This window comes from Episyrphus balteatus, chromosome 3 (assembly GCF_945859705.1).
Source record: "Episyrphus balteatus chromosome 3, idEpiBalt1.1, whole genome shotgun sequence".
Lineage (NCBI taxonomy): Eukaryota > Metazoa > Arthropoda > Insecta > Diptera > Syrphidae > Episyrphus > Episyrphus balteatus.
Genome location: NC_079136.1, coordinates 101,048,772 through 101,070,567, shown reverse-complemented (window position 1 = coordinate 101,070,567; position 21,796 = coordinate 101,048,772). Strand labels below are relative to the sequence as shown.

Here is a 21,796-nt window from a genome sequence, read left to right as displayed (position 1 = left end):
GAAGAGAATTTGTAGAAAGAGATTAAAAAACGTTTTAAAATTTATTGCGTTACAAATTACACATTCCTTAATAGTTAAAAAAAAAATATTTTTGGTAAAAAAACAAATTAGGCACATTTGCAGTCTTTAAAATTAAGGTTTTTAATTTCAAAAAAATTAACATAAAACATAATACATAAAATTGACTTTTAATTTAAAGTCTAACGCTGCGATATTTTAACAATGCCCATTTTTCGATAGGTTAGCTTAGTTGAATTTTATCAACTATATCTTTTGAGGAATATAGCAGCATCAACTAATTTAACCTTTCTTCACCCATGGTCGTGCGCAAATAATTGAGAACTCTTTTAAGTTTACTAAATGACCGCTTATAAGAAGATGACGTCATACGAGCGGTAAACATGTAGTAAACTGACTTGAAGGCTAACGGAATTACATATCAGTTTAAATACCTCTTTGGTAATGTCGTCGAAATTCGAGCATTCGTTGCAAGAAAAAAGAAGAATTTGCAATTCAGATAAGTAGCATGCCACATCCTCTTTTAAAAAAATAGGATCCAATTCCACAATAAATTCGACTAATTCTATTGTGGCATTGGCTCTTAGAAGCGGGTATTTTAAAATTTCTTAAAAATGGTTCAAAAACAGTTAAATTATCTTTTACGCGTGACATAGTAGTTTGAAGAACCATTTTGAATTCTTTCCTATAAAATGTTTCCAAATAAAAACAGAAGCGATTTCAGGATTTTCATCAATTCTTTTTAGAAACCTACGAGTTCTATGATGTTTCAAAAAATTTTCCACTTCTAGATTTTCTATTAAAATTTTTACTTTGAACACGACATTTTTGCGAAAATATAAAGAACTGATAAAATCAAAATTCAAGATACTTTTAAGGGTTCGTATGGTAAATTAATTTTCAGAATTCTTTACTTTATTTGACGTGTTTGTAGGTTCTATTCTATCAAAAGGAATAAAATTCCAATGTGATTACAGGACATGACACGAGCTAACCAGATGTTAAATACACCTACGTACGCTAAAAAAAATTATTTGGCGATTAATTTGCCGACTCGGTAAATCGTACTATATCGAACTGCATGAGCCTGGTAACAGTCGATGCTATACTTTATAATTTATATTTTTTATCTTTTTTGTATCGAACATCACGAGCCTGGTAACTCTGCAGTCGATGCTATGCTTTATCATGGTATAAAAAGAGAAGGTATATGATCATTAGAAAAAAACTCTGTATCGAGAACTGTCAAAACTTAAAAATGGCTACTTAAGGTTTTGACAGCTGCCCATTGAAATTGTTGTTGTAAACAAATTTGTCTTGGAAATTGTTGTTGCTTTTGACTTTGCCAAATATTAAACGTCAAAACCTTATTACCCCATTTTGTAAGATGGCGGCTCTAATGATCATACCTTGTCTTTTTATACCATGATACCTACTTTATAATTTATATTTTTTATCTTTTTTGTGTCGAACTGCACGAGCCTGGTAACTCTGCAGTCGATACTATAATCATTGAATAAGAAGTACAGGAAGGGGCAGAGATACCCAAAGGAGATGGGAAACTTTCGTACGTTTTACCCCCAAAAACCCATTTGCTTATTTCGTGTTGTTGTAATCTCTTTTGTATTCGTGAATAAATGTGAAAAACACGCACGGTGTTTTTACGCACACCTAGCCAAAAATGTACGATTTTGCACGCATACTTATAGCGTTTTCGTTTGGTCGTCCGGGACTGTCCGGAATTCTCCCGAACGATTCTAAAACTGATCGTTTGGCACTCAATGACAGTTCTAATTCTGGAAAGAAGAGAAAATCGATTCCGAATTTTGAGGCAGAATCAAAACCAGAATCACGCACACATGTTAACACTTAAGACGTCAAAGTAATGAAATGTCATTCTTTGTTGTTCATTTCTAAATTTCAAGATTTTTAACTATGCACAAACTTTAAACTATATTAAAATAATGTGAAGAAAACAAAACAAAAATAGATAACTTAATGATAATAAAAAAAAAATAAACAAAACAAAACTTTCATCAGACGTTCGCATTTGATGTTTCACAAATACAAAGAAACCCAAACTTCAGAATAAAAAAAAGTATCCAACTCTGATCGTTTGGCATTCCGGATCGGACAGTCCCGGACGCTTCTAAGAATTCCCAAACGAAAACGCTATTAGCCAAAAGCTAATGATTGCATCGCCTTGTCATCACCAATAAGAGTGAGTTCGCCCATGGAAAACTAGCTCGAAATTTGACAGATTATATATTTTTTTTGACAGATTAGGGTAGAGTTGCCTATTTTCGGCCGTATCCAATTTCCGGCCACCTTTCGGAAAATCGTTATATCTAGGAATTTCGGAGGGTTTATTCCAAAATTTTGCTCTTGTGCTGTTCTATTATATGTTAGAACAGCATACGAGTGAAAATTTGGAATAAACTCCTTTGAAATCACTATTTATAACGATTTTCTGAAAGGTGGCCGGTAACTGGAGACGGCCGCAAATAGGCAACTCTACCCTATATATTGTTTTTAATTTGTTTGTGGCTTCACTCACCAACTCTAAAGGTGTGATCTTTGTATATAAAATCTATAGTACTATCATGAAAAAAAACAGCGCCACCAAAAAAGTAAGCGAGCGAACGAACTAAAAACTATGTCAAATTTCAAACAGAAATGTATATCTCATCTCCTTACTCTCATTATTGAATTCGATCTAAGCGCCCTAGCGACCACTCAGGTAGCGAACAAACTAAAAAATTTCACTTCATGATAATGCTATAGATTTTATATACAAAGGGTGTACTTCTTATTCAATGACTATAATTTATAATTTATATTTTATCTTTCTTCTATGTAACTTGACGAAAGAGTAGCTTTCGTCTCGTTTTTATATTTGACGAAAGTCAGTTCTGATTCGAAACTCGTGAAGGAAGCAGAGTTTAATAATCAGGTTCTAATGTGCAGCGTGTTATTTTAAATAAAGGGTGGTTTGTATAACATTTTCCACTATAATTCTGTTTCTTGTTATTATTGTAGTTCCATTTGCTTCCACTGTGCTACGTTACGCGTACCTCGTACGCGACAAGAGCTAGCCAGATTTTAAAAACATACACTTATGTCGAATTCCTTTCAATTTTTTGAATCGCCTCAAAAAAATCGAATTTTTGGTTTTAAAAAGGAACATGAAAACAGACCGAATTCTTTTTGCGATTGTATGTGTGTCATTTGACAACAATTTTTACACGAACGTCAAGCTGAAACCAAAACAATTTCTGCAAAATAAAACCAGAGATTCCTTTGATCAATAATTTTGTTTATTTTCTTCGGTAATATAGATTTATTTTAATCAGAATCAAAGGGAAATTGCAGTTATTATTAAGATCTGAGTGAAGATGAAGTAGAAGGTTATTATTTTGGCCGTATGCTGTGGTTTTACAGAGAAAAAAATTTTCTGACGACAATTACGAGAAGAAAAGTCACAGTAATTTAACTTTTTCACAAGAACTATGCCAGGAAAAAATATATTTTGATCGCACATTGTTTTTTTTTATTTATTTCATATTTTTCCGCAATAAAAATAGGATATTCAATTAAAATTTACTTTTTATTTGAAGTTGGTGTTCTCAAATAAACAAACAACACGAAGAAAACTTTCAGCTTGACGTTTGAGAAATGTCAAATGTTCCAAGTGTGTGTGCAAATCCGTGTAAATCTCTCAAAAAAGAGGGATTAAAAAAAATTCGAATTCTGCTTCGTTTGAGGCGAAATTTTTTTCTATGGAACATGATTTTCAGAAAAAATTCGCTTCGAGATCGCCGAAAATTCGATTTTTCAATTGAAAGGAATTCGACATTATGTACATACAAAAAATGATTTGGCGATAAATTTGTTGCCTACCGATTTGCCGACTCGGAAAATCGGGGGGAGGGGGGTGAGACCCACACACCCCCCTCTCGTTACGCCCCTGTTTCCACCCTTTCTTAAAAGCAAATTGAAAAGGCAGTAGAAAGCTAAGAAAAAAGCAAAGGAAACGACGGAATAGCTTAGGAAGTTCCAAACCAATGGACAAAGTCCGAGATAATACTCAGCCATAAAAAGGGTAATAAAGAAGATATAAAAAACTACCGTCCAGTTAGTGAAATATCATCAATCTACAAAATTTTTGCAAAATGTTTATTTCAATCAGCCCATTGAGCAACCTGGCTTTAGATCGAGCTTTCCCACAATTGATCATTTACAGAGTGTCTGTCAAATTATAGAAAAATGTAATGAATACAATTTAACCATTTATTTTGTTTTCATCGACTTCGATACTTTCGAACAGAATTTCACTTTTAAAGCAACCTCAACCATACTTCGAGTTCAAGCATATAGGTGTCAAACATGGCAAATTTAAAAAAAATACTGAGATAAAGTTACGGTTGTCCCAAAGAGCAATGGAGAGAAGTATCTTAAGGATTTATATATATTTATTTATAGAGATATACCAAGTCGAACTAATTTCGTTAGGTACAGACTCAAAAAATAAGTTGGAATGGGCTAGACATGTTGTTCGAATGATTTATACCCGCTGGACGAAGGCTTTAAATATGATATAAAGAAGGGTAAGAAGGCAATCGAACCTTTGGAGAGACGATATATAAATGCCAGTTGGCCACGCTATTATCATGATGCATTAGACAGAACAAGATGTAGAAGAATGCTAACTAAAGAATGGATAAGCCTAAAAAGGTTGATACCAACACTTAACCAAATTAGAAAAAAGTTCTATCACAGCCAGTTCAGAAAATTTTAGCTTTTTTTTCAGTGTATTTTTATTTTCATCATCTTACGTTTTCGTTCACCACAACCACGAATGAATGAAATTTATAAGTTCCCTTTTTCATAATTTTGTACAATAACACTGTGTTTCGAAATAAAAATCATTTCAATTACTTTGGAAGTGACCTAGCAGAAGTTGTAGGTATTACTGAGTACATTATATTTCGGACTTGAAATTTTTCATAGACCCTCAAAATTTCAAGTTATCGTTAAAAACCCGTTTTTCAATTTTTACACATTTCAACGATTTTTTACTCAGTCGTTTTTAGGTCACTTTCAATAGAGTAACCAAATCAACACCTCAAAAAAACACCCTTTCAAGTGAAAAAAAAATTATATACTTATTTTATTTGAAAAAATTCCAATTGGAAACAAAAATTGGAATTTTCTCAAACATCTTTAATTATACTTATTTTATTTGTAATTCCCTTGGCAAATACAACATTTTTAATAAATATCGAAAGGGTAGCTTTTATACCATTGATTTTATCGGACTAATCGCGGATTTTCCTTTTTTCCTAAAAAATTTGTATGGTCTGCTTTGATACCTGGTTTCGGTTATAAATGAAACATTCTCATTGGGGTACCATTTTTGTTCCATTTTTGTGGTACTAATTCTGAATTTCATTATTTCTTAAAAAAACACATTTTCACTCAATATGATTTTGTAGACTCAATAGATTCTTAGTTCTTATAATAAAAGAAACGTTTTCACAAAGTTAAACAGATTTACAAAATTTATATCAACTGTAATGATACCTTTCTCACACAAAACTCAACCACTCAACAAAAAAAAAACACCCTTTCACCAAAAATATTTTTAAGAACTTTATGGATCCTTTGTCCCTGCTTTATCTTAAAGCTTCATCCCGAATTTCATGAGTGTATCATATTTTTCAGATGGGTGTCGGTTATATTTTACTTGTTGAAGACAAAAACAAGCACCCTTGCGTTTAATGCTTTCGGAAATGTCAACTTTATCTTAATATTTAAATTTGTGGGAGGTTTGCCTTTGACCTAAAATTAAAAAAAAAAAAAAACCTCTTTGCTACCACAGGATTCATAGAGAAAAACAACAGATTGCAAAAAATATAAATTTTATTTTGATTAAGCACACTTGTGACAGCACGGTGCCAAATTCTCATTTTATATAATAATAAAACAATAAATACATACTATAAATCATTTTTTTGTACACTTAACATAAATCTACTTCGGCTTCGGGATCGGCATCAACTCAAAACCACCTATGAAAGATAAAATAAAAATAATTTTAAATAATGTATTTTTGTTAATAAAAATGCTTGTTATTTGTCCTATCATCGTATCCGATTGGGTTGGAACAAGATTCAATGTTTAATCCTAGTATGCAGATCGAGCTAAATTTTAACTCCCATACAAAAATCTCTCAAAAGTTGGCGTCAGAAATGGAACAATACAAAACCGGGACGCTTACCGCCAACCCGGCGAACCCCACAGGCGGATCACTAGTGTGAAGCAGATACGTGGGATAGCGGATAGTTATGATCCCCTCGACATCGAGATCATAACAGCGCCGAGAAAAGGAAGAAGACAAAAATCGCTCCAAAATTCAACCGAGTAGTGCACAGCTCCATCTAAATAATTAGATTTTCCTTTCTAACCATACATTGGTTATCTGTCATGGAGAAAAAATGTGTACTAATACTAAGCGAGATCTGCGTATTAGGCAAAAAGAGACATTAGAACAGCTCAACTTTGAAAATGATTACCTTTTTGAAAATAACACGGAAAGTTTTTAGAATAATAAACCAGTATCAATACGTATTTTTTTCCTTCAATCTTTAAATGAAAGAATTGTAGGAAACAGAATTAAATTGTAAACACGGGTCAAAACTAGTTCAAAGTCGTAGTTTTTTTTTCGTAATTTCACAAAAAAGAGGCAGTAGGCTTTCTATTTACCAAAATACTAATTTTGCTGCTGGTTTTCTAGAAGCCTACTGACTCTCCGACCTATAAAGTTTTACACACTGATAGACAAATATGTAAAAAAAATGCAAGAAATTGTTATTTTTAATTTCTGCATTTTTGAGGATATGATGATAGCATGTTTATGCACTGATTCTAAATTTCATAAATAAATCAAATGAGTTTACCTCCACCTTGAGAATTGTTTTTCTTGCAAATCCAACCATTGTTTGCGGATTTTTTGCTTCCAGCTGTTGCTCCTCCTCGCCTGCCTCCTCTTTTTTTCGGACTCCTAACAATATATGAGTTTGAAATACCACCATTAGCAGAACTGTTTGCTGCTCTTTTGTATTTCTTAGCCGCACTCCCTCGCCAAGAACCTTTCCGCTTGCCAGTTTGACGGTATCCACTTGTTTTAGCGGGTGCAACCGAATCCCATGAGGTAGTAAAGTCGTCATTATCGCCCATCATATTTTGATTTTCACCACCAAATGATGATGTTGTTGCTTTCTTGCGACTGACAGATGGTTTTGGTGATGGCGGAGCATCATCAACATCACTAGCTTCTTCTATCATAGTATTCTCTTGTAAATCCATCAATAGACAAAGCTTTTCCGCTGCATGATTTCTAGTAATTTCCAACATCTGTTCACCATATTTATCGTAATTGGCTTTCGTTACATGTGGAATTGCACGCATATCGGCTTCTGTCTCAGGCAGAGACTCGGCCATAGCTTTGAGAGCTTGAATATTCATTATGCTCGCCATGGTGGCATTTTTGGATGCCGCTATACGTCTACATAGATCCAAAAGTTCCGTGTAGCAACGTTCAGAAATTAATTTTAGTTCTGGTGAAGTTTTGCGATCACGAGATTGACCTGATGTAGTTGGTTCTTCATTATCTGCTGCCGAGTTCTTGGCTGCCTTTTCAGTTCTTACAATGGCAAATCGTATTTCGATTTTTTGAGTCATCAAACTTTGAGCTTTAGGTCCAAGATTTATGTAAGCTTGAGGAATATCATTTGAGAATATCATATCCTCACGCAAAAACTCCTCAATTACCAGTTTTCTTAAAAGCCGTTGAATATCGTTTTTATCCCAATCTTTGAGTCGACCATGGAAGGGCAGCGTATTGTGTCTGTTATCAACAATTTTTTTGATCATACAACCCTTTAGAACATCAGCTGAAAGTAGTGTTTATACACAAAAAAAAAATCAATTAAACAAAAGTTCTTTAGATTGTACTTGTAAAAGCTCATACCAATATGTAGAAGAGTGAATCTAGAGCGGCCAGCACAGATATCTTTAATTGCCCGAACTGCTACTTTGCAGTCTTCAGTTACATCTAATTCCTGAAAATTGTTTTAAATTTCGATTAAAAATTTGTTTTAATGTCATTAATACATTTTTTTTTAAATATAGGAGTTTTAGTAGTTCATTCGATCAAGTTTCAAACTTATAAAATTGCTTACCATATAATCTTTCTTTTTTAAACAATTATCACATGCGGTTTTGCGATTCTCCAAACACTGATCACTTGTAAAATGCTCCCCAAAATAGTCCAATTGTTGGGCTCTGCGACAATCGCTAACATTTTCACAAAACCCAACAATCCGATTGAGATTTTCAATATGAATTTTCTTGACATTATAGTCACTTCCACCTGAAAGAAGATGAAATCTGTGAAAAAAACACACATAACTTACTTCAGTACTTACGCTCAAGATCAATCATTTTCTTATATCGCAGCATATCACCATAATTATAGTAGAGAATGCAATTAGCAAGTTCGCCGTCACGTCCAGCACGACCAGCTTCTTGATAATAGCCTTCAATACTCTTTGGCATCGAGTAGTGCAATACAAAACGAACATCCGGTTTATCAATACCCATACCAAATGCAATTGTTGCACATATAACTCGAAATTTATTTGTAATCCAATCTTTTTGCCTGGATTCTCGAAGATTATCTGTTAGACCAGCATGATAACTGGCAGCTTTAATGCCAAATGAGTTCATTTTTGCGGCAACCGTGTCACATTCTTTTCGTGATAGGCAATAAATTATACCACTCGCTGAAGTTGGCTGGGATCTTATGAATTTGTTAATTTCATCAAATGTTTTAACACCTTTTTTTGGTAAGACAGAGTAGCGCAGATTTGGTCTATTGAAGCTGGAAAGGAACCATTTGCATTGAACGAGGCCTAATTGGCGCAGAATATCGATGCGAACGCGGGGTGTTGCGGTAGCTGTAAGCGCCATAGTTGGGACATTGGGAAATCGTTTCCTAAGTATACCCAGTTTCTTGTAATCTGGTCGAAAATCATGACCCCATTGCGAAACACAATGAGCTTCGTCAATAACAAATCGACTGATGTTATTTCGGCTGTACAGTAGATCCAAAATATCCTGAAATCAAAGAAAATACTTTACTTTAGAACTTTACCCTTGGTGAATATAAAGCCAATACCGGTATAAAACAACTCCGACAACGATCTTAACATGTTCGATTTTGGAGCGGAGCGAAATCGAATCAATCACTCAGTTGTCAGTGACAACTGAGTTCTTGTCACATCTTAATATTCACAAGGGGACTTGAAAGCCTTCAGATCAACAATTAGTCAATCAAATTGATCATTTTACCCTTGTAAGCTAGCATCCTTCCAACATCCTGGACTGGAAATACTACCTCCTTGGCGCTTAAATCCGGGTAAAGAAAATTCTTGTTGAAGACACGAACCAGAAATTAGAGAGCACTCAGATAGATCTTCATCAATAAATGAATAGAGGAATATCCAGCTCTAAGACGCAAGAGGCAGTTTTGAAAAATAAGTCCTCTAGTCTTTTAGGTTATTCTAAGTTAGGGATAACATTCAAAACTTCTATCAAAAGCTGTGTTCCTTTGGCCCTAAGTATCTACTGCTAAGTACTTCTGGTTGTATTCAACTCCATTTCTTCTATAGAAAAATGTATTTGAATGGATTCAGAAGTACTAAAAAGTACTTTGCTGAGCCCAAAGGAACACAGCCAAAGAGTGAAAGAAGGATACTAGCTTCAGTTGGCAAAAACGGGAATATGGTAGGAGAAAGGAGAGAAAGCACACTTCATAAACCGCTATATGGCGAAGACAACCAATCATCCTCGGAAAGGCAAAATGATGACGTTCAAAATAACGAACAACCAGACTATTGCCTTAAGGCCCTTACTGCTAAATTATATCGGCACCGGGCGCTTTCGGCATATATTAAGGAAAGTTCACAGGTTTTATCAATTAAAAAAAGAATTAACTCAATGCTGTGTCACTTTATTGTATGTTAAGGAAGTGGAATTCCTAAGCGAAGGATAGCAATATAATATAAGTCATCGTCTGAAGAAGTCTCTAGACTCTTGTTGTTAAAGGCCGTGAATAGTGTATACAAATAAATTGACTTTTTAATTCTTATAAATTGTATTACTCTAAGTTTGACTTACCTGGAATTTAACCGAGCTTGATATTTTTTCAGGGGTTACATAAAGAATTTTTATTTTTGGTGGCTGACATTCTAAGTCGACGAAAACACCTCGAGCTTCACTCAAAGTCTGGTCCCCTGATAAATTTTTCGCATATATCTATAAATATAAATGAATAATACAGAATATTTTTTTCGTTAATTTGAAAATTCGAAAAAAAAGTAAACCTACATCCAATGAATTCAATTTATTGACTTGATCCAAAATTAAAGACTTCAAGGGGCTAATAACAATTGTTACACCTTCTGTTAATAGCGCTGGAAGTTGATAGCACAACGATTTTCCACCGCCCGTAGGCATGAGAACAAAACAATCGTGATTTGTGAGCCCTGCATTTATCACCTGCAATTGATTTGGACGGAAACTCTTTAAACCGAAGCTGAACTGTAATGCCTCCATTAGGCTATCCGAATGGGGATAGTTATTGCCATCAAACTCTCCAGTAATGCCATCGTTATTTATGTTGGAGTGGAATTTACCATCAACTTTTTGTGCTGATTTATTTGAAACAAGTGATGATGATGAACTTTGACTATATAAATTTCGATTGTTACTTGTGGATGCAGAAGGGCTTTGAAGTTCAAGGAAACTTCTCACCTGTATTAAAGGTGTATGTTTTGGCGCCGGTGCTGGTGCAGGTACTGATACTGACGCTACTTGTGAAGCACTTTCGAATTTTTCAAAATCGTACACTTCCCATCCATCGGCATCCAGCTCAGGTTCAGGTTCTTTTGGTTTTTCTTCGAAAAGAATTCTTTGGCTGTTGGTTTTTGATTCTTTATTAGCCACTTTTGTATCCTCGAAATCTTTGTAGATGTAATCATCATAATCGGATTTCTTTCCATGCAGCATGTCCTCATGGTTTTTGATCTCGTGCATAAAACTGTCAAATTCATCATTGTCGTCGCCTGTAGGAGCTTTGTGATCAAGCTGCATGCTGTCATCGTCGTCGATACAAATGACTTGAGGACTTTCATTCATATAATCTGGAAAATCTTCGCACAAATCATGAATAAGTTCTTGGCGTTTTCTCACATCGTCATGTTGTTTTTGCAATACTGGCGATTTCTTTTTTTGAACTTCTAATTGGCGGATTTCTTCTTCTTCATCTTCTTCTGGATAATTCGATTTGATTGCGTTTGACTCGTTTTCAATTTGTAGGAATTCTTCTTCATCATCACAGTTTGAAAAGTTTTGAAAGACAGTTTGCAAGGCAGGTTTATGAGGTAGTAAATTTGTTTTAGCTTTTGTGAACTGTTGTGGAACATTCTCTTCTTCATCTTCTTCTGGAAACTGCTCTAGCTGGAACTGCTTTTCACGTTCTTCTTTTCGTTTGTTGAGTGTGTTTTTGATAAGTTTTGTTTTGGCTTTGAACTTTTGTCTTAAGATCTTGAGCTTGAGGAAGGTGTTTGGTTGAAAACCATCTATAGTTGAGAAAAAATCAGTTGGTATTTGATCGATTATGTTACAGTATTTTTCAACGAGGTCCATATAAGTTGATTTAAAAAATGAGAGTCTCGAAGTAAGAGCCATTTCACTGTCCTGAAATTAAATAACAAAGATGTATATCAGAGTAATTTGAAAAATTGATTAATTTTGAGTTCTCTGCACAGAGATAGATACGTTTACATAAGTAACATTTCTAAAAAAGAAAACACAATATGAGCCAGAGATGGCTTACATTGTATAGACAAGAAGGTCAAGGGCCTTCGAGGCGGCTTACCTCAACGTGTCACTTATGCACATGCTTTCGGGCCGTAATACTATTACGTGCGTAAGTGAGTATCGGTCTTAAAAGCGAGGTATACCGGCAGTGAAACACCTTATTTACCGCCAATAGTTTTTTTGTGGGATAAATTGACAAGGAATAAAGTAGAATAATAACCCTTGAAAACTGTTGCTATTTCGTGAAAACAAACGATGAAGTTTATAGGTCCGTTCCACACTCAGTTTGCAACTGCCGAATTTAGTAATATTTAGTTATTTTTGATCAGAGTCTGTTCCCAACTTCAAAAATTGTGTAGAAGAGAGCGCTCACGAGAGCGTAAAAAATTTCCCCACCCTGACAAATTTAGCCCAAAGAATTTCTTTCGGCAGAAATATGAGTTCTGTCAAATGAAAAGTTGACGTATGTCAAACAAATAAATAAAGATGAAAACAAATGAAATTGTAGTGATTTTTAAATTGAATCGAGTTTACGTTTTTTTTGCATTAAAAAAGTGTTAATGTTTATCGAATTAAGCATAAAATATGAAATTGTGTTGAATAATGGTGTTCAACTTGTTCCAGACTTTTTGGCAGTCTTTCGTAGTTTTATTTCCTTCTGAGAGAATTCTCTCCCAACTCTCATTAATTTGACAGACTGCCTAATTTAGTGCACAAAAAGTCTGGAACAGACCTTATGTTTTACAAGTTATTTGGCGAAGTGTTGGAGAATAAACAGAAAAGTAGCTTTAGTGCTAGAGTATCGACGGTTTCAAAAGAAAAATTAGGGAAAAATAGCATCAGTAATGATGAACAGCCCATGTCTTACATTATGGGTACCTCATTATTAAAAATTAAAATGTGTTATGTAAAGATGTATACAGTCAAAGTATTAAATTTAACCCCTTACCGCACAGTGGCTCATATATGAGCCAAACCATAAAAAGCCTTAATACTTTAAAGTTAAAAAAAAAAATCTAGTTTTGTTTAAACTTTTCGAATTAAGTAATATAAGGCCTCTAAATAACATTATAAAACGCCATCTGTAATGATTTGGGCGAGCATAGTTATGCGGTAAAGTGGCCGAACTGGTGATAGGCAGGACAAAGCATATTTGAAAAATTGAAAATTGAATAAAAAATATAAAACAATGAGTAAGATCTTTTAAAAAAATATGCCAATAAAGGATATAATGTGATTATTATTGCTAATATATATTTTGTTACATTTATCAAGTTTTAGACATTTGAAAGTGGCATTAAGTGATTGGATCATATATGAGCCACCGTGCAGAAATGTTCCCCTCCTGTTGGTCCATATATGAGCCATCGTGCAACAAGGGAACAAATTAATTTTTTTTCTTATTATCTACAACCGATTTTTTCTACGTTTTCGTGCGGAATGTTTTAAATTTAATTTAAAATAGATTATAAGGCCTCTTAATCTATTTTATTGAGACTCATACAGTTCCAGCGCGTAGTTTTTACGTATAATTAATTTAATTTACATTTTTTTTTGTTCGTTTTCTGCTCAATGTGCCAAATATGATCCAAACCGGAAAAACCAAAATTTTCAGACTTTTACTCAAAAAATTGAAAATTCCTGAAACACGTGTCTTTTTATTTAACAAAATCTACCATATATATTTTTTTCACGAAAAAAAAAAAAAATCATGCGGTAAGGGGTTAAATAAAATTTTGGTGTTGCCTCAACCCAAATTTTCGTAGAATCTACACCAATATTTTTAACCGTGTAGATACATATTATGTTATAATTTCGCTATGTGAATTGATTGGTGGTCCTGGTATTTAAATTGTTTCACTAACAATATTTTACTTTATGTAGAATCTAAATGATTTTTTACAAAAAAAGAGCGCGATCTTAGCTATTGCGTAGGGCGTAGATATATGAGAGAAATTAAGATACATATGTAGTTATATTTCACAAATTGTCTATGCCACAAGTCGTTCTCGAGATATTGAGATTAGGTATTACTCAGAAGAAACCCTCTTCAAGACTGCATCCAAACTAAGCTGACTTCACAACTCTTTCACATTTTTTCCCCATTCCACCCGAAAGAATAAAATTTCACTTTTCCTCTATTGTGAGTTGCAGGCGAAAATGTGTTCGCTTCCTGAAAACTTCTCGATGAAACTTGCAATAGCTTTTTAAATTCCGGTTGAACAAAAATATTTCGGGCGAAAAATTGTCCATGTGAAACTCACAACAGAGCAGATTAATAATACAAAATAAAATGCACGACTGGGGTCACACGAACTAGCTCTTATGCTTAAAGTAACTCTAATGTTATAGGTTTTAATTCAAGAAAACTAGAATAAACTTAAAATTTGATATTTTTAAGAATCTTCATAAGTAGTTTAAAAAAATAAAATACGTTTTTATAATTAATTAAAAACCATTTTTCAAAAAAAAATTGGTATGCCATTTGAAGAAATAATTAATTAACACATAAAAAGCAAATTTTAAAATTTTACACAAAAACGTTTTCAAAAAATTGATTTTTGAAAAAAAAAATGAAATTTTTTAAAAAATCCATAAATGTGTTTTTTGAAAATTTTTTAATATCGTAATATTACCTTTACTTAAACGCTTTTGTATACAAATGTTAATGTTGTTACGAGATATTCAGAAACCAAAAAAACCGTTCTATGACAAAAGTTGGCTCTTATGTGTAATACTACACACAAACATTTCAATCAAAATCGTTAGAGCCGTTTTTGAAAAAAGTTAACTTTTCTATTTTTGTTATATGGCAGGTACCGTTAGTTTATAAAAAAAATGTAATTTCCCTTCTAGGGAATCACCAAAAACTGCTACCTAACTACCAAGTTTGAAGAAAATCACTTCACTCATTTAGGCTATAGCTTGAGGTATGTATATATAGACAGACAGAAAGAATTGCCGGACCCAGTTTTTGGGATTCTCCATCATCGTAATGTCATGTAAAATTGTTATCTCGAGTTCGATTTTTAAGCTATTGCATAGATTTTAACGCAGGCCTGGCATGGGGAGCTAACCAAGAAAAAACGTAACGAAAAATTAGTACATTTATGATGGTATGTGTGTATATGCATATGATACGATTGTACGAAGCTTGCATGGATGTGTGAATGGTTTTGGTTCAGTCAGAAAGGGTTATATAAATTGTGTTAGACAACAAAAAGAAGAGTAAGGAAGACGACCATAAATGCTGTGTCTGCAGAATAAATCAGAAGCAAAAAAATTATCTGTATTTTCTTTTGTCTTCCCATTCTTCTGTTTCTTGTTCAACTTCTTATCTTGTGATTTGTGAACGAGTAAAGCGTTGCATTGCGCTTGCGATCACGGTTGCCGGAGTGGGTAGGATCCTACCAAACTGGGTAGGTTTTTTTACCTTGGGTAGGTTGGTAGGTTTGAAGTCAATTTGGTAGGTTTTTCCAAGTTCTTTCTCTAAAATAATTTTATTTTTAATAATTGACAAAAAAAAATTGTAATTATGTCAAATCTACCCAAAATATTTGTCCCAAACAAATGTGCCCATCTAAACCGAGAATAATAATATTAAGTAGTGTATGCAAACGCAGTATCCTCATTGTTGGTGTCTGAACTCATCCATTTTCATGTTTTGTGTTGACACTAACTTCACATTCTTGATTAGTGATTTCTACAAAATGGCATTACAATTTTATTTTAAAAGTTTTTTTCCAAAAAATTATTTATAAAAAATTGTTTTTTTTTTAAAAACGGCTCTAACGATTTTAAAATTTTTTTTTCTAAAAATGCACGTTTATATATCAATCAAAACTGCATACTTGTTTTGGAGGGCAATTTAATTTCAGATTTTATTTTATTTTTTTAAACGAATTTTATTTTTTTTTCCAAATTTCTATATAGAAAGTCTTAAAAATTTAAGCAACTTTAACTCCAAGAGCAAGTTCGTGCGACCCAGTCGTGCATTTTATTTTTTTAAACAAGAATTTATTCTCTTAAAATCAAAAATTTTCGTTGGGTAGGTTTTTCTTTGAATTGGTAGGTTTTTTTTCGAAACTTTGGTAGGAAATTTTTTATGCGAGTGGCAACCGTGCTTGCGATATTAAATCAGAAGAGAAAAAGTATTCTTGTGATTTCTTTTTTTTTTTTTTTTGTCTGGACATGAGATTGTGTGTATGCATGTTTTTAAATGTGACCTTGTTGTTGTATATGAATTGATAGGTAGATAAAAAAAACATAATCATTGGTTTTGTGTAGTGTAGGTAAATAAATAATTATAATTGCATAAGTCGATAAAAAATGCAATGCAATAGCTTTACCGCGGCAGTCCTCGAGTGACACAAGTCTTTTTTTTTTTTTACGAATCCTTAACTTGCCCTATAGTAACTATGTATATCGTAAGTTAATTTTTTGAAACCCCCCTATAAATTTTTTTTCTCCGTTCGCCCCTGAGCATATTAGTGCAAAATTGAAAATGTATGGTCTCAGAGGCAATGAATTGAACTGGTTCAAGTCTTACCTTATAGGAAGGACCCAAAGAAAGTACTATATCCAATGCAATGCAATGGATATAATGGCCTTCCGAGTGTATTAAAAATTAGCTTAGCATAAATGTTTTTAAAAATAAACTTATTTTTCTTATACAAATTTGTGTACGCTCATTAAAAAATGTTTTCTAACCTCATATACTGAGTATTTTAGGATCTAGCGCACATAACAGCCTAATCTCCTGCAATTCATAGATAGGTACTCTTGGCTTATGCCAAGATGGTTCCATAAACTCTATTATTATAAAAAGGCGATAAGTAAGGTTCTAGTTGTATTCAGTATGTTGGTAGTTTTTTCATAATAAAATCTTTACTTACAATCATAATATTAGACTTGAAGTCATCAGTCTGAAGAATACTACATAAATACTCATCCAGTCCGCTTTCAAACACAACAAACGCTTTTTTCTCTGGCACATGACTGACTTCGCTAGATTCCTTTGAATTATTTGTAGAACCAGTCTTCGGTACGTTAGACTCATAAGAAATTGGTTCTTGTTTCTTCGGTTCTACAACTTCTTTACTTGATAAATTTTCTAATATTGTTGCATTCTTGTGCTCAACTGGTTTGTTTAAACAAGTTTCTTCTTTCTTGTTTATGCAATCATTTCTAAACAACAAATCTGTTTTTACTGACAATGGCACCTTCTTTGGTGATGGTGATGTAAATGTATGTGCTGTCTTGGTTTTTTCATTTTTACTAATCTTTTCAATATTTTTGTTAATACTCGACAGGGCTTTGGTGTAAATTGAATCATTCCGAATCAATTCGTCAATCGAATCAAGACTTAGTTTATCGGGAGATACAGTTAAATTTGATTGTGGATTATATTTGGTTTCCAAAGGTGATAGAGAGATATTATTTGAGTAGCTTGTTTCAAGCTTACTCCGCACAGGAGAGAGGTTTTCGATTGATTTGTGTTTTGGCAAGTGTAAATCTAATGCATTTTCTTTGGTTGAAGGACTTGAAAATGTTTTTGGTGAGGAGCAATTGGCTGTCGTAAGGTCGAAAACTTTTGTTTTTTTAATTGGGCTGGTTGTGGTGTAATCATTGATTTGCATTTCTTCATCGGAAGATTCCAAGCATAGTGCATTTATTTTCTTTCGAACAAACTTATTTGACATAGAAGAAACATTTTTAACTTCATTGGAAGCTGTAAAAATAAAAACTTCATTAAATTAATCGAGAAATCAAAAATTAAAATGATGTACTTTTGTGTTCGATTTTGGCGGACTTTTTCTTTTTGAGTTCATTATAGTTTAAAAAGGAACTTAAAGAAAGTTGCTTGCCCGTTTTTGAATCTTTCTTATTCATAATTGCATTTGATGTTTGAAGATTCTTTTTTTTAATAAATTTTAATACACACAAAATTCTTGTTTTGATTAAAAATATTAACAGAAATTAATTCAGTTTGTTTTGGTAACTATTTTTTTCTGTTCTCAAATTTACTTCATATGTTTTTTTTTTTTGTTTGCATCTGTCAAAAAAACATAGAATATTGAAAGAATTCAAAGTTAAAGTGAAGACATAAACCAAAATGATTTCTATGTCAGCTGATGTCTGCACACACCCAATAAAGGCTTGATCACACTGGAGAAGTATGCGGTTGCGGGACGCATAAAGGCTTGGCCACACTGGAGGGTATGCTATACCGCTATAGGTGTGGAATTTTTTTAGTACAAATATCGTTACCGCTATACCGCATACCCTCCGGTGTGGCCAAGCCTTTAATTGTTTGAACAAAATTTCAACTACCCGTACCACTACCACATTTTTTTCTAGCTAGCGAAATTATTTTGTAAAAAAGAGTATAAAAAGTTGTTTTTAGACAAAAAAAAATAAGTTTTCAGTTTTCCACCCGGAAAAACTATAAAAAATTACGTTTAAAAATGTTCAATTTTCTACTTTTTTACTTTTTGAGCCAATGTATTTAAAAAGTGAAAAATTTTGTAATCGGAAAAACTGTCACAAAATGAGTTTAAAAATGATCAGTTTTTGACTTATTACAAAAAGTGGCCGTTGTAATTATACCTACAAGCCTGGTACGCTGTTCGCGCTAAATTTTAGCCGAGATAAAATTCCCATACAAGTCATCGATAATTTGTATGGGATCCATTCTTATCGGCTAATTTTTTTTCGATAATTTGTATGGGAGCTAAAATTTAGCGCGAACTACGTACCAGGCAACAACTACCTAAAAAGTGAAAAAGTGGGAAATTTAGAAAAGTAAAATGTTTTTATTATTTTTTTGTTAGCGCTAGATATTTGTTTTTGGAAAAAATTACAAAAATTGTTTTTTAAACCAAAAAATAAGCTTTCTGCATCATAATCTTTAGTTTTGTGGTCGGTAAAACCATTGACTTACAGCCCTATTTATAAACTCATCATAGAGAGTACATAGCATTATGTACTCTTTATAATGTATTTAAACAAAAAATTGTGATTTATAATATTTATGCAACGTTTAATAAAGGTTGTATAAGCTAAACGCGTTTTGAGGTTGTTTAGAGCCTGAATAAGTATTTATTTTGCTTAAATGTCATTGGAACTTCACATAATTTTCAGAAAAATAAAACATAGCAATGATTTGTATATATATTTTTTTTTAATTGAAGAATGTATTTTTTGACAATTTGAAATCAACTAAAACAAAAAATAAGAAATTTGGAGATTTTTTCCTGATATAATTTCCTGATTTATGTATATATGTATGTAGGTATATTATATGACATTGAGAACTTTCACTCACATTTTTGTTTTTTTTTTTTTTTGTTTATTTTCGAATCAGATGGAATTATTTTATCGACAGATGGAGTTGTTTGTCGTTATAAAAAGTACTTATTTTCTTTTTTAGTACTTATTTGGACACAAACCTAGCATAATTATAATGGCTAAGAAAATGTTTTAATAAATAGAAATTTATGAAACGTCGCATAGAGGCTACGTAAAACTTTATGTATTGTATAACTATGCAGCCGTTTAGAGCTGTTTAGCGAAATCTAATAAATACCCAACTAGCACAACAGCTTCTATAAATTGAAATCTCGCAGGATCTACTTTCTATACAGCTTGTATTGAGCTTGCTTCTGAATTTAACTGCTTATAGAAGTTCGGACTTGTTTAAAAACTTCTAATAAGTTGTTTAAATACTGTTAAAGAAACTTAAACAAAAAAAACTTGTTTTTCGGATAAGCCTGTTTAATGAATTTATAGAAGCTTTACAGAAATTAACAAGTTTTGTATTTGATTTTTGGTTTTGATATTAAATAATCTAGCTCGGACACTTTTTGGTTTTGACATTGAATAATTTAGCTCGGACATTTTTTTGCTATTTGAACTGATTAAGTTTTTGATTTCATTAATGAATATACTAGGATGGCCGAGTGGGTAGAGTGATGGACTACCACCAAGCAGATACGAAGTTCGATTCCTGGGTGTGGTAAAAAAATTATATACTTTTAAAATTATTATTAATAGATATACTAAAAACGAATGGAATGTTATATATAATATCAGATCAAAAGATAAAATTCATGATTTTAAACCAGTTAAAAAAGAATTCTTTTTTGTTTTTGTAGTTGTTTTTTTTTTTTTTTAATTTCGATAAGACATGTATTAAAGAGCTATACAAGCTCTTCCGAAGCTATCTGTCAAACCTCAAAGCTTCTGTAGAGCTTCGGTAAAGCTTCGTTTAAGATCCTTATAGAGGGTCAAAGTTGTATAACGTTCTCCTTTTTCCATGCCCAACAACCTTACTAAAGTTTAAAAGAAGCTGAAATGTAGCTTTTGTAATACCTTAACCGAAGCTGAAATGTTAGTTGGGTAAGGCTGTTAATATATATGGACTGCTAGACCCAACTAGCACAACAGCTTCTATAAATTGAGATCTCGCAGGTACTTCTTTTTATACAGCTTGTATTGAGCTTGCTTCAGAATTTAATTGCTTATAGAAGTTCGAACTTGTTTAACAACTTCTAATAAGTTGTTTAAATACTGTTAAGGAAACTTAAACGAAAAAAGCTTATTTTCGGAAAAGCCTTCTTAATGAATTTATAGAAGCTTTACAGAAATTACAAAGTTTAGTATTTGATTTTTGGTTTTGATATTTAATAATCTAGCTGGGACACTTTTTGGTTTTGACATTGAATTATTTAGCTCGGACATGATTTGTTTTGACATTTCTGCTATTTGAACTGATTAAGTTTTTGACTTCATTAATGAATTTAATAGGATGGCCGAGTGGGTAGAGTGGCGGACTGCCACCAAGCAGATACGAAGTTCGATTCCTGGGTGTGGTAAAAAAAATTATATACTTTTAAAATTATTATTAATAGATATGCTAAAAACAAATGGAATAATATATATAATAGCTGTGTTTTTTTGTTTATCTATATAGATTTTGTGCAAAAAAACGACATCGAGATTTTTTAAATCCATGCAAACATTTGGCACCACTGTACATATACTTTGGCAGCTGTCTGTCCCAAATGTTGCTTTTGTTTTTTTTTTATTTTAACTACGAAGTGGGAAGGCCATTACATCCATGTTGGATGCAAACAAAAATTTTCATATGGCCATGGCATCCATGTTGGATTCAAAAAATTTTTTTTTCACAAAAAACCAAAAATTATCTGTATATTCTTAGCTACATTTTAAGACCATGACCATTAACATTGGTTGCGTCGTTCTTGTGTTATAAGCGTTTGAAGGTAGCCATATTGAATTTTTTTTCGATTTTTTTAAAATCAAATGTAAAAACTTTTTTATTTTTATTTCTAATTTTTCGAAAAAACTTTGGTAATTTTATATACATATCTGTTCAACAATCTTATCAGGATCCATTTAAGACATTTATCTGAAAAGTGCATTGCGTATATCTCGAGATATTAACATTTCAATGCAACCATGTCAAACAAATTTTTGATTATTTTTTTCTATGAGAGTTTTTTTCAAACCTCGTTTTCTCCGCTTTTTTTTTTTTTGTTAATATTTTCAGATATTTTTGTATGAACACAACAAATAAAGTACCTTGGCACTACTGTTTTTATCGAGAGAAAGTAAAATCTGGATAATTATCTGGATTTTTCAAAAATCTATACAGATAAAGTTTTTGTTGTTTTTAACACGTAAATTGTTTTGATTTAAAAAATCTCGATGTCGTTTTTTTGCACAAAATCTATATAGATAAACAAAAAAACACACCTAATTTCAGATCAAAATATAAAATTCATGATTTGAAATCAAATAAACACCA

At 32.5% G+C, this 21,796-nt stretch overlaps 2 protein-coding genes across 3 annotated transcripts in view; both read right to left on the bottom strand.

Moving 5' to 3' along the window:
* Window positions 1–21,796, bottom strand: part of LOC129913423 (annexin B9) — a 206,492-nt gene that overhangs the window by 54,149 nt on the left and 130,547 nt on the right. The gene's annotated exons all lie outside the window — the stretch shown is intronic.
* Window positions 5,965–17,959, bottom strand: LOC129913419 (recQ-like DNA helicase Blm). 2 transcript variants are annotated; one of them, XM_055992074.1, is made up of 9 exons: window positions 17,754–17,959; window positions 16,860–17,710; window positions 10,471–11,841; window positions 10,261–10,398; window positions 8,508–9,198; window positions 8,262–8,452; window positions 8,051–8,141; window positions 6,978–7,973; window positions 5,965–6,089 (listed from the first exon to the last, which is right to left on the bottom strand). In XM_055992074.1, the coding sequence occupies exons 1-9, from the start codon at window positions 17,854–17,856 to the stop codon at window positions 6,052–6,054; spliced, it is 4,470 nt and encodes a 1,489-aa protein (XP_055848049.1). In that variant the 5' UTR covers window positions 17,857–17,959; the 3' UTR covers window positions 5,965–6,051. The 2 variants fall into 2 exon arrangements, with proteins under 2 accessions (XP_055848049.1, XP_055848050.1); XM_055992075.1 differs by having other exon boundaries at window positions 16,860–17,695.